Source organism: Pogoniulus pusillus, chromosome 15 (assembly GCF_015220805.1).
Source record: "Pogoniulus pusillus isolate bPogPus1 chromosome 15, bPogPus1.pri, whole genome shotgun sequence".
NCBI lineage: Eukaryota > Metazoa > Chordata > Aves > Piciformes > Lybiidae > Pogoniulus > Pogoniulus pusillus.
This window is the reverse complement of record NC_087278.1, coordinates 645477-661043: the sequence shown is the minus strand read 5'-3', so window position 1 is coordinate 661043 and position 15567 is coordinate 645477. Positions and strand designations below refer to the sequence as shown.

At 58.1% G+C, this 15567-nt stretch overlaps 1 protein-coding gene across 1 annotated transcript in view; it reads right to left on the bottom strand.

Moving 5' to 3' along the window:
• Positions 1-15567, bottom strand: part of FGD6 (FYVE, RhoGEF and PH domain containing 6) — a 53938-nt gene that overhangs the window by 19186 nt on the left and 19185 nt on the right. Inside the window, exons 3-5 of the mRNA XM_064154888.1 lie at positions 10310-10457; positions 7157-7224; positions 7037-7067 (exon numbers count right to left, since the gene is read on the bottom strand). Coding sequence (XP_064010958.1) covers positions 7037-7067; positions 7157-7224; positions 10310-10457 — 247 coding nt within the window. The remainder of the gene's footprint in view (positions 1-7036; positions 7068-7156; positions 7225-10309; positions 10458-15567) is intronic.

Here is a 15567-nt window from a genome sequence, read left to right as displayed (position 1 = left end):
AGTGGCTGAGAACCACGAGATTCCAAGTGTTAATGATGATCCAAGCCAACACTGCTGCTTCACAACCCTTTACAGGAGGAGTAAAACGCTGCCTGCACTTGAAGCATCTCTTTGCAGCAGCTTTACACTACAAGGAGCTTCCCCTAGCATTTTTGTGCCATAATCAGCTCCCAGTATCCTAGGATCAGCCAGGCTGGAAGAGAGCTCCAAGCTCAGCCAGCCCAACCTAGCACCCAGCCCTGCCCAACCAACCAGACCATGGCACTAAGTGCCCCAGCCAGGCTTGGCTTCAACACCTCCAGCCATGGGCACTCCACCACCTCCCTGGACAGCCCATTCCAATGCCAATCACTCTCTCTGACAACAACTTCCTCATCACATCCAGCCCAGACCTGCCCTGGCACAGCTTGAGCCTCTGTCCCCTTCTTCTGTCCCTCAGTGCTTGGCAGCAGAGCCCAACCCCACCAGGCTACAGCCTCCCTGCAGGCAGCTGCAGGCAGCAATGAGCTCTGCCCTGAGCCTCCTCTGCTGCAGGCTGCACCCCCCCAGCTCCCTCAGCCTCTCCTCACAGGGCTGTGCTCCAGGCCCCTCCCCAGCCTTGCTGCCCTTCTCCAAACACCTTCCAGCACCTCAACATCTCTCTGCAATGGAGGAGCCCAGAACAGGACACAGCACTGCAGGGGTGGCCTGAGCAGTGCTGAGCACAGGGGCACAAGAACCTCCCTGCTCCTGCTGTCCACACTGCTCCTGAGCTAGCCCAGGATGCCATTGGCTCTGCTGCCCACCTGGGCACTGCTGCCTCCTCTGCAGCTCCTCTCTCCCAACACCCTCAGCTCCCTCTCTGCCTGGCTGCTCTCAGCCACTCTGCCCCCAGCCTGCAGTGCTGCTTGGGGGTGTTATGGCCAAAGTTTAGAACTCTGCACATGGCCTTGTTCAATCTCATCCCCTTGGCCTCTGCCCACCCATGCAGCCTGGCCAGGTCCCTCTGTAGGGCTCTCCCACCCTCCAACAGCTCCACAGCTGCTCCTGGATTGGTGTCATCTGCAAACTCGCTGATGCTGGATTCAATCCCCTGCTCCAGATCATCAATAAAGACACTGAACAGGCCTGTGCCCAGCATTGATCCCTGGGGCACACCACTAGTGCCAGCTGCCAGCTGGATGTGGCACCATTCACCACCACTCTCTGGGCCCAGCCTCCAGCTAGTTCTTGACCCATATCAGAGTGAACCTGTCCAAGCCACGAGCTGCCAGCTGTGCCAGGAAGACGGAGCTGAGGTTCATTGGTCCTTAAACTCTTCAGAGTTAAAGCCTGGGCCCCACACAGCTCAGCAGGGCCAGGACTGCACCCGTGCTGAACTCAGGGTCCACCCCAGTGGGTGTTTGCCCCCAGCACGGGCAAACAGACCTTGCAGCAGCTGCAGCTTAGGAACTCAGCGTTTCACCTGAAAGCCAGCCCTGTGTGAAGGCAGCAGGGAGAGCCCCCAGGGAGGTGCTCTGCATGCTCTCTGCCGGGGCCGGCAACGCCGCAAGACAGATTTCCAACAGCTCCTAAACCTGCAACACCTCCACGAACTGGAGGCGTCCTGGGAAACAGCGCCCAGGGTGCTGCAAAGCAGAGAGCCGAACGCCCCTGGGCTCCGCGGCTGCCTGTGAACTCGGCAGGCTGCAAGGACCAAACAGCTTCCTCTGCCTCCCCAGGTCTGCCTGGCTGCAGCTCCTCACCCCAGCATCTGGCTTTGTTTAGGCTGTCTCAGACTGCGGCTTCCTCGTTTCCCCTGCCCTCTCTCCTCAGGAGTTCATCAGTTCGGGGCAGCCGGAGCCCCAGACACACTTTTCTTGCTTTGTGACCCTCGGGGTCAGGAAGGCGACGACAAGAAACTGCAGGGAGATGGAGGGTCGAGGGCCGTGCCGGGGGAGGGCTGAGCACCAAGCAGCGGCGAGTTAAAAAACAGATGGCCTTATTCACATGGAAATGCTCCCCGCAGACCAGTGCCACGCGGGTTAACTACCAGCTGCATCTCCCGGGCTGTCCTGCCCCAGGGCACCGCCTAACACTGCCGCCATAGAGGGAAGGACAATGGGCAGCGCCGCAGCACCCGGTCCTGCCCGCGTCCTCCTCGCCCGCTCAGCTGCGCACACCCCGCGCTGCGCCCCGGCCGAGAGGAGCTTTGTCCGACTGCCGAGCCCCGAAGAAAAGCAGTTTTGTCTGCAGCGCCATCACCAGCTCAGGCTTCTGCCCGGCCAAACAATAGGGGCGAGCAGGGAGGCTCTCCCTGCGGGGGGAGAGCAGGTCTGAGCAGCGGCAGATAAGGCAGGAATGCCGTTTGTAGTGCAGAAGCTTATCCAGCTTCTGAGACAGCATTCCAAGAGTTAGCAGGACGATTCCTAGCTACGGAGTTGGTCTTTTGACAAGCTCGATCCAAAGTCCATCAGCTTGACGAGGCTTTGGATCGTGCCTCTGAAAGCTCTACCATTAAAACACCCTACCAGGACTTTGCTTCATCACCCCCACAAGGGAGGAAGCCCTGCAGAGAGGAAAGGCAGGGCAGAGAGATAAGGTTGGACCTCCAAGGGATGCTCCGAAGCCTGCTGAGCAGCAACAGAGCTCCGCTCCAAGGTGGTGGTGTTGCTATTTTCCATTACCAAGCCTTCCTCCAGCAGCAGCACAACACGTTTGCCACCCTCCAGCAGCACAACACGTTTGCCATTTTGGAATCAGATCACAGCTTCTTTGGAACCTGGCAGGGGTGTGAAGTAGCTGACATGCCAAGTTCATCTGGAGCCGAAGCCAAGAGCTGGAGACAGAGAGCAGAAGCCTGAGGAGTGGGGGCAGGAGAAGCCAAAGGCAGGCAGCGAGGCTGCAGCACAGTGCTCACACTTGCAGGAATGGCCTCCGGGGGAAGCAACTCCTGCTGCTGCAGGATGGGACACACAACAGCTCTGCCGCAGCCACCAGGGGTAAAGGATGTCAACTCCAGAAGCAAACCCTGGAATTTCACTCCAAAGGGTGGGAGGCACCCGGAGGAGGACAGCTTCTGGTGCAAGCAGGTGAACGACTTGAGAACCTAATTCCTTCTAGAGCTGCTCACTGCTACAGACAGAATGGCTGCAGCCAATGCTATAAGCACTGTCCTGGTAGCTGTATGGAAGTGCAAGAGCTGATGCAGATCGCAGATCACAGGAGTCAGGGGTTGGGAGGGACCCAAAGAGCTCATCCAGTCCAACCCCCTGCCAGAGCAGCACCACGCAGTCTAGCTCAGGTCACACAGGAACACATCCAGACAGGCCTTGAAAGTCTCCACAGAAGGAGACTCCACAACCTCTCTGGGCAGCCTGTGCCAGGGCTCTGGGACCCTTCCAGGCAAGAAGTTGCCCTTGTGCTGAGCTGGAACCTCCTGTGCTGCAGCTTCCATTCATTGCTGCTTGTCCTGTGCCAGGCAGCAGTGAGCAGAGCCTGTCCCCTCCTCCTGACCCCCAGCCCTCAGAGATTTAGAGACATTGATTCAATCCCCTCTCAGTCTTCTCTTCTCCAGACTAAGCAGCCCCAGGGCCCTCAGCCTCTCCTCACCAGGCACTGCTCCAGTCCCCTCAGCATCCTCCTGTCCTCATAACCCTCCCCTGGATCCTCTCCAGCAGTTCCTGTCCCTCTGCACCTAGGGAGCCCCAAGCTGAAGGCAGTGCTCAAGATGAGGTCTCCCAGGGCAGAGTGGAGGGGCAGGAGAACCTCCCTGACTCTGCTGGACACACTCTGCTCAATGCCTCCCAGGGCATCACCACCTCTGCTCTTTCCTCACCACTGCTCCCTAGAGCTGCCAAGTGCCACCATCTCTGGAAGGGTTCTGCTCCTGCTGTGAATCATCTGCCAGCAGCCCACACACTTCCCCTGCTGACTCAGGGTCCTTCTCAGCTCCTTCCAGGGCAGGACTCCCAGGGCACAGCAGAGCTGCTCGTGTCAGCCTAAGGAGCAAAGGGACAGGTACAGCTGCAAACCTGAGCAAGGAAAGCCCTTGGCCAGCTGCTGCCTGAGTGCACCTCCTAACAGCTGAGTGAAGATCATATCACAGCAATGAAACCAAAACTCCCTGCAAAGTGACCAGCAGGAGAAGGACCAACAAGCTCTAAGCATGGCACTGATTTTGCTCTGAAGCCTTCAACCAATACTCATCTCTGATCATCTCTGCTAGGACACACCTCTGACAAAGAAAAAGCCAAGCCCTAATCCTTGCCTCTGGGGCACAGTTCCCAGCTAAAAACACCTGCAGAGAGCTCAAACAGCAGTTTAATGTCAGGAGAACAATGTGCCTGTGCTTGGGCTCCTGTCAAGGAACACACACACACACATCCCGTGTGCTCGCAGGAGGAGGGCAGGGGAGGATATTCCACCCCTGGGCACCAGCCAGGCTGCTGTGTGTGACACACTGACCACAGCTGCTGGGAAGAGGCTGCCCAGGTTGGGCATGGACTCACCATCCCTGCCATCCCTGAAGTGGGTCAAAAGATGTTTGGGTGAGGTGCTGAGGGATGTGGTCTGAGGGCTGTCTGCAGGGAGATCACAGAATCATGGAATCAGCCAGGCTGCAAGAGAGCTCCAAGCTCACCCAGCCCAGCCTAGCACCCAGCCCTGCCCAACCAACCAGACCATGGCACTAAGTGCCCCAGCCAGGCTTGGCTGCAACACCTCCAGCCGTGGGCACTCCACCACCTCCCTGGGCAGCCCATTCCAATGCCAATCACTCTCTCTGACAACAACTTCCTCCTAACATCCAGTCTGACCCTGCCCTGGCACAGCTTGAGGCTGTGCTAGGTTATGGCTGGGCTTGACCTCAAGGTCTTTTTCCAGGCAGGCAATTCAGTGCTCCTGTGACTGGAGCCCCAGGAGATGTCAGCAATAGATTTACAACATCACTGGAGTCAGGCTGCCAGCCTTCAGCTGCCCAACTCTGCCAACAGCAGGAAGACTGTAAGTGCAGACCTGGCATTCTCCAAACACACCAGACTGGCTCTGGAAAGCTGCCAAGTCCTCCCACACCTGTTTTCTCAGGTAGTAAAAGTATCTGTAAGTCCCTGACAGCATCAGCTGGTCCATTTCTCACAGCAGCCAACTCTGTGCCTGTAGCAGGTGCCCAAGATATTCTCTGCCAGCCTCTGGCAGTAGAGCAGCATTTCCTTCCCACCCAAATCTATTGCATTAGCTTTCTTAAGAAGCTGCAGCTGCAATGCTTGTCAAATGCCTCAATCAGCAAAGCACTTTACAGACTGAAGAGTTATTAACATAATCCATAAGACCTGGTCAGGCTGCATGGGTGGGCAGAGACCAATGGGATGAGATTGAACAAGGCCACAACAACCCCAAGCAGCACTGCAGGCTGGGGCCAGAGTGGCTGAGAGCAGCCAGGCAGAGAGGGAGCTGGGGGTGCTGGGAGAGAGGAGCTGCAGAGGAGGCAGCAGTGCCCAGGTGGGCAGCAGAGCCAATGGCATCCTGGGCTGGCTCAGGAGCAGTGTGGGCAGCAGGAGCAGGGAGGTTCTTCTGCCCCTGTGCTCAGCACTGCTCAGGCCACCCCTGGAATGCTGTGTCCAGGTCTGGGCCCTCTGAACACCTCCAGGGAGCCTGTGGATCACGGAAGTACAAATCAAAGACTGCATGCTGTGACCCAGAGCCTCCCTGGGCAGCCTGTGCCAGTGTCTCCCCACCCTCACTGTCAAGAATTTCTTCCTCATTTCCACTCTCAATCTCCTCTCTTCCAGCTTCAATCCACAGCCTCTCATCCTGTTACTCCCAGCCCCCATCAAAAGTCCCTCCCCAGCTCACCTATAACCCCCTTCAGGTACTGGAAGGCTGCTCTAAGGTCTCCCTGGAGCCTTCTCTTTCCTGCTCCTCAGACCAACTCACTTCCTTCGAGCAGTATTTAGGCTTGAGCTGTGTACTAGAATCAGTCTGTGTACAGAATCAGTCAGGGTTGGAAGGCACCACAGGGATCAGCCAGTGCCAACTCCCCTGCCACGGGCAGGGACATCCTACCCCAGAGCAGGCTGTCCACAGCCTCAGCCAGCCTGGCCTGAAACACCTCCAGCCATGGGGTCTCAGCCACCTCCCTGGGCAATGAAGCATTGGCCACAACTGCCTGAGCCAGCACTTAAAAGCCAAGCTTGAAGAGAAGCAGGAAAGCAGTGAGCAAGAGAGAGATGAGCAGGTGGTGTGGTGAGGTTTGTGTTTCCTGGAGGAGCTCTGCACTGCAGGGCTGTGTCCAGGCACCCCCAGAGCCTTTGCAGCTCCCCAGGGCATGCTTCTGCAGAGGGCAGGACAGAGCAAGGCAGCAGCACTGCCCCAGGGGAACGAACACAAAGCACCGTGCTTGCCCTTCGCAGCCTGCCGTCCTATGGCACAGCAGGGGACGGGACACACACCAGAGCCATGAAGCCAAAGCCTCCCTCAGCAGAGCTGCTCCGCAGGGAGCGCAGAGCAGCGCTGGCTGCGGAGCCGCTGCCGAAGCAGGCAGCTGCCGGAGGCCGGGGCCGGCACAAAGAAGCGTCCATCACTCGGCAGCATCACCACGGCTCATTGGCAAAGCCAGCCCCAGAACGTGTCCGCTTCCCGAGGTGGGCTGCTCCTGCCCCCCGGGGACTCTCCCTCTTCCTCGCCCAGGCTGGCTCGCAGCCCCGCGGCACAGCTGCCTCGCCGGGCACAGCTGCCTCGCCGGGCACAGCTGCCTCGCCGGGCACAGCTGCCTCGCCGGGCACAGCTGCCTCGCCGGGCACAGCTGCCTCGCCGGGGCCCTGCTGGCGGCCGCAAGTGCACCTCCCTCCCTCATGGGCAGCGCTCGGCGGGCGCGGATGGAAGGCACCACCAAATTACCCAACACCCGAAACTCCCAAGCCGGGAGTGTCTGAGCTACCTTCGGCACTTTGGATATGCCAACAGGGCAGGAAAAAAGCCACACCGACAACGGGGCAGAGACAAAGCCACAACAGGTCCTAAGCACAGAGCTTTCGCGGCTTACAGAGGGGAGGAAAGCTCTTTCCTGGGGGACACTTACAATGTGCAGGAGCTTGAGCACGTCCACAAACCTGCCGGGAGGAGCAAGAGAGGTGAGTTAGAGTGGGAGTGCCCACAGGGCAGGGAGCTGAGAGGCTGCTGTGCTCAGCACGACACTCACACTTTCTCTGAGCTCATGATCTCCTTGGCAATGTGGTAGACCTTTGTCCTCTTCCCAGCTGCCTTACTCTGCGAACAGAAGCAGATGTTAGACTCGGCCCCGCCTCAGACCGGCAGAGCCTTTCCCACCGAGGGGCTCCTGGAGCCCAACGCCGCCGTTCCACAGCCGCTTCTACTGCTCCACATGGCTCAGACATCTGTGAGGAGAATCAGCTCAGCTCGCAGCTGGGGACAAGAGCATCAACCAAGAGAAGCCCTCTCACCTCAGCCTTCCTGCAGGCCAGGCTGGGTGAGGCCTTGGGCAGCTGAGTGCAGCTGAGAGGTGTCCCTGGGCACGGCAGGAGGCTGGAGCAGCTGAGCTCTGAGCTCCCTGCCAGCCTGAGCCATGCTGGGGTTCTAGGACTTCGGGAAGCTGACACTGGTGGCAGCGCACATGAGAACCTTGGCTTCATAGCCCTAACGTGGCAAGGGTTGCCCAGAGTTTTAGTGCTCCTTTGAATGTACGAAGAGGCCTCAAGTGCTGGAACTGAGGCCATGCAGCTAGGGGTATTCCCAGGCTGTATCTGTTGCAGCACTCCTGGGTGACACACACCACTGTGTGAGCAGAAGCTGCACCTGTGCTGCGTGCAGGAGTAGCTTATCTGTGTCACAGACATGGCAGTGACATCCACAGCTTACAGCAACAATTCAACCTCCCAACACATTTTGTCACTTGAATGGAACTGACCACACCAAATGAGTGAATGAAAATTCATTCCCAGGTGAGTGTTCTGCATCCCAGCCATGCAGAGTGGAGCACCTACTGATCTGCTGCACACATTCTGCTCCTCAAAGGCAGCTTCTTCCCAAAACCTGCAGAGATCTACCCAGGCAGGGTCAAGCAGACTCAGGCAAGCTGCAACAGCCATCCTCAGGCCCCTGCAGCTCTTCAGCAAGCACAGCTGACATGCTCCTGGGACCACTGAACTCCCAAGGACCTCAGTTATGCAGAAGAGGGGAGCTGTCTGCAGCTACCTGCAGGGAGGCTGTGGCCAGGTGGGGTTGGGCTCTGCTGCCAGGCACCCAGCAACAGAAGAAGGGGACACAGCCTGAAGCTGTGCCAGGGCAGGGTCAGGCTGGATGTTAGGAGGAAGTTGTTGTCAAAGAGAGTGATTGGCATTGGAATGGGCTGCCCAGGGAGGTGGTGGAGTGCCCACGGCTGGAGGTGTTGCAGCCAAGCCTGGCTGGGGCACTTAGTGCCATGGTCTGGTTGGTTGGGCAGGGCTGGGTGCTAGGCTGGGCTGGGTGAGCTTGGAGCTCTCTTGCAGCCTGGCTGATTCCATGATTCTGTGATCTGCCACCACTTCCCATGGCACAGCTGCCAATGAGATGAAAGTTAGTGTTGGGAGGTGATGCTACAGGTAAGCAAGTGCCAAATGAAGCACCACAGCCTGCTTCCAAGCCCATGTGAGAGCCTTTTCCCATGCCAGCAGTCACTGGGAAAGGCCTCTCCTTGCATCTGCTCAGCCAGAGACACTTCTGCCCTAAGTGTCCGTGGGAGGAGTGCAGTGGCAGCACTGCAGGGGCACAAAGCCTTGGGAAGGAGCCCTGTGACACAGATAAAAAGCATCAAACCACCCAGGTGCTTGTGATGAGCACAAACAAAAGCAAGGGCAGCTGAGGAAGGCTGCAGAGAATAGGCTGCTTGGTTCTGCCCTGCAGCTGCTCTCCCATGGGGAGCTGCCTGGGAGCCCCCAGGCGCAGGCAGCTGAAGCAGCCGAGGGGCAGATGCCTCACAGCAAGCACTGAACTGCTCCAGGACACCTGCCCAGGCAGCTTTGAGAGGGTGATGCTTGCCTGTAAGACTCTGCCATGGAGGAGTGAGGGCATTTCCAGAGGCATGCAAGCTGAGTTAGCTTCCATACAGGTGCAGCCCTGCTCAGCTTCACAGAAGCTTTGCCCTCAGCTCTCCCTCACCCTCCAATTTATTCCTCTCAGAAGATCTGGTTAATTGATATTCAGGTCTGACATCCTCATCAGACCTTCTCTCCCAGCACTAAATGTCTCCTTGCTCTTAATTAAAGACATGATCACCCATTTCTAAGGAAAGGAAGCAAACCTCACTGCTATCACAGCAAGCAGCTGCCAGGAGAGCCACCAGAACAGGGGCAGGCTGGTGCCAGGGTGCTCAGCACTGCAAAGCAAGCAGTGAGTACCCTCAAGGAGAGAGAGAGGACCTCCACAGCTTCATTTCATTCTGAGTTGTTAGTGCTGCCATCCTGCCTCTCATTTGAAGGAGAAAGGAGATTAGAATAGGGGAAAGCATCATGAGTTGGCACCCACAGAACCTAGCAGAGGCTTAGGCTAAGCCCCAGCAGCCAAATGTGGCTTGCACTGCTGCCAAGGCCATGGAGGGGGCTCTGCCACCCTACAGCAGCACTCTCACAGGCACACTGATAGGGTCTCCTCAGCACCAGGCAGTCAATCCTCTGGCAAATGCTTCACAGAATCACAGAATGCAGCAGGCTGGCAGAGAGCTCCAGGCTCAGCCAGCCCAACCTAGCACTCAGCCCTGGCCAGTCACCCAGACCATAGCACTAAGTGCCCCAGCCAGGCTTGGCTTCAACACCTCCAGGGATGGGCACTCCACCACCTCCCTGGTCAAGGTCAGTTTGAGCCCTTGGTGTTTCAGGCCACTGGGGAGGAAGGCTGAGGAGCTGGCCCAGGTTTCTGTGCCCTGTGTGCCAGGTGAGCACCTGCAAGGCAAGAAACCTGTCTGCAGAAGTGCTTAAAGGGACACAGCCTTTGCTGCGTGGCTGAGTCCCCTGAAATGAGACCCTCCAGGCAAGACTGCAGTCCCAGAGATCTCTCACAAGGAGCTTCTCAGACCTTGCAAACTTCACCTGCCCCCTGCCCTTGGGCTCCACCAAGGCTGCCTCACACCCACAGGCTGCTCCCAAATGGCCAGGGCAAGAGAGTGGGAGGCTTCCTCGCCTCCTAGGCCAGCCTAATGCGCAGCTACGAACGAAAACCAAACCCAAAGCACTGAGCAGGCAGAACCACCAACAGAAACAAACTGCTCTTGACAGCAGGGCTGGGAATCTACCAGCAGGACACAACTCACAAAACAGGGCAAGAGTGAGCAACAGCTTCAGAGGAGAGAGAGATCAATTACCTGCTTCTCATCCTGGGGGTCAGGCTCCCCTTTGCTGGAATCAGAGTTTGTGTCCTCATCTTCATCAGAACTGTTCACAAGATCCTCCTCATCTGACTGCAGGTCTCCCATCACCAGGCCAGGATGCTCTTGGGCTTCTCCTGAGGGCCTAAAATTGAACTGTGCACAGTCAGAGAATGGCCCGGGGCTGAAGGCACCTCCAAAGCTCACCCAGTCCAAACCCCTGCACTCAGTAGGGACATCCTCCACCAGGTCACTTTGCTCAGAGCCTTCTCCAGCTTCACCTTGAGTATCTCCCAGGCATGGGACCTCAACCACCTCTCTGGGCAACCTCTCTGGCAGTGTTCCAGCAGCCTCCTGGTGCAGAACTTGTTCCTCACATCCAACCTCAGTCTGCTCTGCTCTCATTTCAAATCATTGTCCCTGCAGGCCTTTGCAAGCAGTCCCTCTGCAGCCTTCTTGCAACCCCCTCTGGGTACTTACTGGCAGGCAGCTCTGAAGTGTCCCTGGAGCCTTCGACTCTCCAGGCTGAACACCCCCAGCTCCCTCAGCCTGTCCTCAGAGCAGAGGTTCTCCATCCCTCTCATCATCTCCGTGGCCTCCTCTGGACCTGCTCCATCAGGTCTATGTCCCTCCTGTGCTGCTGTCTGCAGAGCTGATGCCATGCACCACACTGTAACCAGCCTTCAGCCTTCTGCTCTGCCCCACAGGAAATGTTTTACCTAGCACCAGAAACCATGACGGCAGCAGTGGGGAGCCTGAAGATGGCAGGGAGAGTTTCTGCAGAGAACTCCTAGCTCTGCCATGCTCCAGCTCTGCTGGTGCTGCTACCATGCTCCCTGGCAGCACCCAAAAGCCTCTGGAATCCTCATAGTGCTCTTGTCCCTCAGGGTCTGCCTGCCAGCCAAGCTTGGTGCATACACTGCAGCCCCTCTGCTGTGTGCCAGCAGCAGGAGGGACGAGCAGAGCTGCTCTGCCCCCCTGTGCCCACAGCCCGGGCGCTTGGTGCAGAGCGGAGCTCTCTGACCTTGCGACGCATGCACACCCAGAGGGCTGCTCCTCACTGCTCTCACCGGGGACGGCAGAGCCACAACCACTCCCTCCAACGCTGCCTAAACACAAGAAAGCAGAATCGTTGCGATTAAAGCCTCCAGGCCCAGAGACAGGCTCCCTTGACAGCTGTCAGAGCTGTCGGACCTGACCTTGCTGTGCTGCTGCACAGGGCTTGCAGAGGTCTCTCCCCACCAGCTCCGCTGCGTGTGCGGTGCAGAGGCTGCAGGGGCAGGCACGCAAGCTCCTTCCTCTAGCTGGCCTTGGCAGCTGCAGCAGAGGCTTCAGATAGGCACTTCCAGAGGGAAACTGAAATGGGGGTAGGGAAAGATAAAGAAGAAAACAGAGACTAAAGAGAGCCTGAAGTTTTGGCAGAGCCACCCAGAACACAGCAAATCCCTGGGCTCTTCCTTCTTAATCCTTAAAGTAGGGATAAACTCAGTTCTCCACTCACAAATGGGTAATTAACCAGTAATTATTATCCCTTATTAAACAGACAATTGCCAACCACACTAAAGCTGTGCCTAAATACCCATAAGCTGTGTTTGAAGCCTGCAGAAAGCTGCTGGGGTGCCCCAGGCTTACAGGGTGTGAGCCAAAAGCAGTTATCCACCCCACCAACAGGAAGCAAATCCAGAGCCCCCCGGCCCCAGGCTGCTGCAGCCTGCAGAGCTCTCACTCTGCTGATCAGCACTGAAGCCTGTGCAGCCAGCACCTGCCAGGGCCACACACTCCTGCACAGGGAGCTGGGCGAGTCCCTGTCCCTGCAGGGGCTCAAGAAAGGAGTGGCTGTGGCACCTGGGGCCATGGTTCAGTGCCCATGGTGGGGCTGGGTTGCTGGTAGGACTGGGTGACCCTGGGGGGCCATGGTGGGGCTGGGTTGCTGGTAGGAGGGGGCGACCCTGGGGGGGGCCATGGTGGTGCTGGGTTGCTGGTAGGAGTGGGCGACCCTGGGGGGGCCATGGTGGGGCTGGGTTGCTGGTTAGACTGGGGGATCCTGGAGGGCTTTTCCAACACAACCAATTCCATGGCTCTGCAGAGCTGCCCTCTGCCTTCCTGCACAGGGAGTGGCTATGACTGATCTTGTCTAAGACTGAAGCAGGAGCAAGCAGGGATGGCTGGCTGGGGGCAGCTCTTCAGCCTGAGCTCTTCCAGCTGTGGCAGTGACCAGCAAGAGCAGCTGGCAGTGTGGAGCCCATGGGTGAGAGCTGCCAGCAGCCTGGAGAGCAGAGCAGGGACCGGCGGCGGTGCGAGGATGCTCTGGCAGGCACAGCAAGATGTTGCCTACTTAATGATCTAAAATGTCAACAAACAAAAGCCAATCAAAACACACAAATGCTGATCAAAAATAGGAAACACTTAGAGAAGTTGGCCTGCAGACAGCTCTTGGTCAGCCATGAGGAGCAGAAAGGACTAAAATAGCTTGGTCCTATTAAAACAACACAGGAAGGACTCAGGAAACACCCAAGGAGCTGCAGTCTCCCAGAGCTCAGTGGGGTGGGGGGAGGAAGGAGATGGCCTGCTCATCACTGACTTCAAACAAGACCCCGAGCCAAGACTGCAGCAGCAAGGGTGCAGAGGGACAAAGCCACTTTGTTTTGGAAAGGATCAGCTCCACACAGGATGAGAGCAGGGCATGGAGCTGGAGCACACCAGGGAGGCTTCCTTCTCACAGGGCCTCCATGAGCCTCACCAGGGCAGAAGAGATCTGCACTGGAACAGCACCAGCAGGACAATGAAAGCCTTCTGCAGTTACTGATCAGCCTCAGCAGTGCCAGAGGAGGCCACGAAGACAATCAGAGGGCTACAGAACCTCTGCCCTGGGGACAGGCTGGGAAAGCTGGGGCTGGTGGAGCTTGGGCTGCTCAGCCTGGAGAAAGCTCTAGGGAGATCTCAGAGCAGCCTTGCAGCACCTGAAGGGGCTCCAGGAGAGCTGGGGAGGGACTTGTGCCAAGGGCTGGGAGTGCCAGCAGGAGGGACAAGGGATTGAAGCTGGAGGAGGGCAGAGCTTTATCAGGCGCCTGCGGGAGAGCCTCTGCCCCTCCTTACACCTTCAGCCGAGGAAGCAGAGAGCAGATTCCTACTGACTGTTGGCTCTCTGCTTTTACCTCTGAAGTCATCTGCAACGTGAAGTGCAGGAGCAGCTCTCTTCGAGCTCTCCCTGAAGCCCTTCCAGGAGGCTGGAGATCACAGAAAGCCTCCAAGCAAGCCGCAGCCTTCCCTCCGCCGCCGCAGCTGCCCTGCTCCCAGGGCCGTGCAGGTAGCAGGGGCTGCTCTCAGGCAGCTCCCGCGGTCGGTGTTCTGGGGACACCGAACTGCTCTCTCGCATCGCCTCTTCAGCACCACTCTTGTCCTGTCCTCCCCACAGCGCTGGCAAGAGAAGCTTCTGCATTATCAGTCATGTGAGGCACCATCCCTGCCAGCTCACCCTGCTGCCCACTGAGTAAGCAGCTCTGGCCCTACCTTGTGAGTGAGTTCCCTAAACGTACCATGGGTGTCCTGGTGGGCAGGGGGTGAAGGGAGCCTGTGGCTGCCTGGCAGTGGGCAGCTGGCGGCAGGAACCGCGGCCCTGGGGCTGTGCTCCTCTGATGCCACAGGAACATACTGGTGAACCAAAGCATGCCAGGGCCAGCAAGAGGAGCTGTAAGCACTTCAGAGAACAGAACAGACTCACAGAACGGGTTGGCTTGGAAGGGACCTTCAAGATCACCCAGTGCCAGCCCCTGCCATGGCAGGGACACCTCCCACCAGCACAGCTTGCTCAGGGGCTCATCCAGCCTGGCCTTGAACACTGCAGCATCCCTGGGCAACCTGTGCCAGAGTCTCTCAACCCTCCTTCCTCCTCGCCAGTCTAACTCTGCCCTTCTCAAGCTCACAGCCATTGTCCCTCGTCCTGCCACTCCCAGCCCTTCTCAAAGGCCCTCCCCAGCTCTCCTGCAGCCCCTCCAGGTACTGGGAGGCTGCCCTAGGGTCTCCCTGGAGCCCTCTCCTCTCCAGGCTGAGCAGCCCCAGCTCTCAGCTGATCTCCATCTCTAGCCGTGGTTTGCAAACACCAACTCCTGTGACCGGCGGTGCCCAAGGGCCGCTGGCGCCACGGGCACCTCCCGTGCTGGCAGGGACCTGCAGCCAGGCTGTTTGTTGACAATCCCTAGGTCCTTGGAAAGCTCAGTATCAACACAAACACATGCCTGGGATGTTTGCACACTCAGCGCAGCAGGGCCACTAAAGGACCCAGGCCCCTGCTCTGGAACTCTTCAAGAGACTGGTGCCTACAGGGGGGCAATCTGGGGCCCCAGGCAGCGTGGCACAGCCACCAGCGTGGCACACAGGAGATGGGCACCTCGGCCTGTCTCTGCTGGGCTGGCTCTTGCCACAAGTGCCAGAAAGCAAATGATGCAAATGCAGCAGCAGCTAAGTCCAGAGGATGCCAGGGGACAGGCAGGATCCGGCACCGGGCAGCGAAGCTCTGCGGCACCCAGAGGAGAAGGCTCCAGGAAGAGCCTTCTGTGGCCTTCGTGCGGGGACTGCAAGGCAGCTGGGCACAGGCTGCTTAGCAGAGCCTCTTGTGTCACCACAAGGGTGATGGGTTTAAACGTGCAAACCAAAGGAGGGCAGCCCCAGGCTCCACACGAGGAAGGCATGTCCCCCAGGCGGGTGGTGACACTGGAACACACTGCCCACAGAGGCGGCAGTGCCCAGCCCTGGTGACATTCATGGTCCAGCTGGATGGGGTTCACAGCAACCTGACCCAGCCAGCGGTGCCCCTGCTTACTGCACAGGAGCTGGACTGGAACAGCACAGCCCAGAAAGCTCAGCAGAAGTCTGTGCAGGTGAAAGCAGTGAGCCCCGGGCTCGGGGTGCAGCTCTCTGAATGGCAGCTCCCATGGAGCCAGAAAGCTGCTCGGGCTGGGGGAGACCTTGGAGATAGTCAAGGCCAAGAGCTCACCTAAAGCTCACAGCCCCAACGCTGCTGCTGCTGAGCCACTGCCAGTGCACCACCACATCCAGACACCCATTAAATCCCTCCAGGGATGGTGACTCCACCTGGTTCCAGTGCCTGAGGGCCCCTGCTGAGAAGGAACTTATCCAAATACCCAACCTGAAGCTCCCTGGCACAACTCGAGGCCCTTTTATTTATCTGCATCCTAAGAGACTACTTTTTTAAGTCCACTTCTGCTGGAGTGGAGCAGTTTGTCATAAGCACAAGG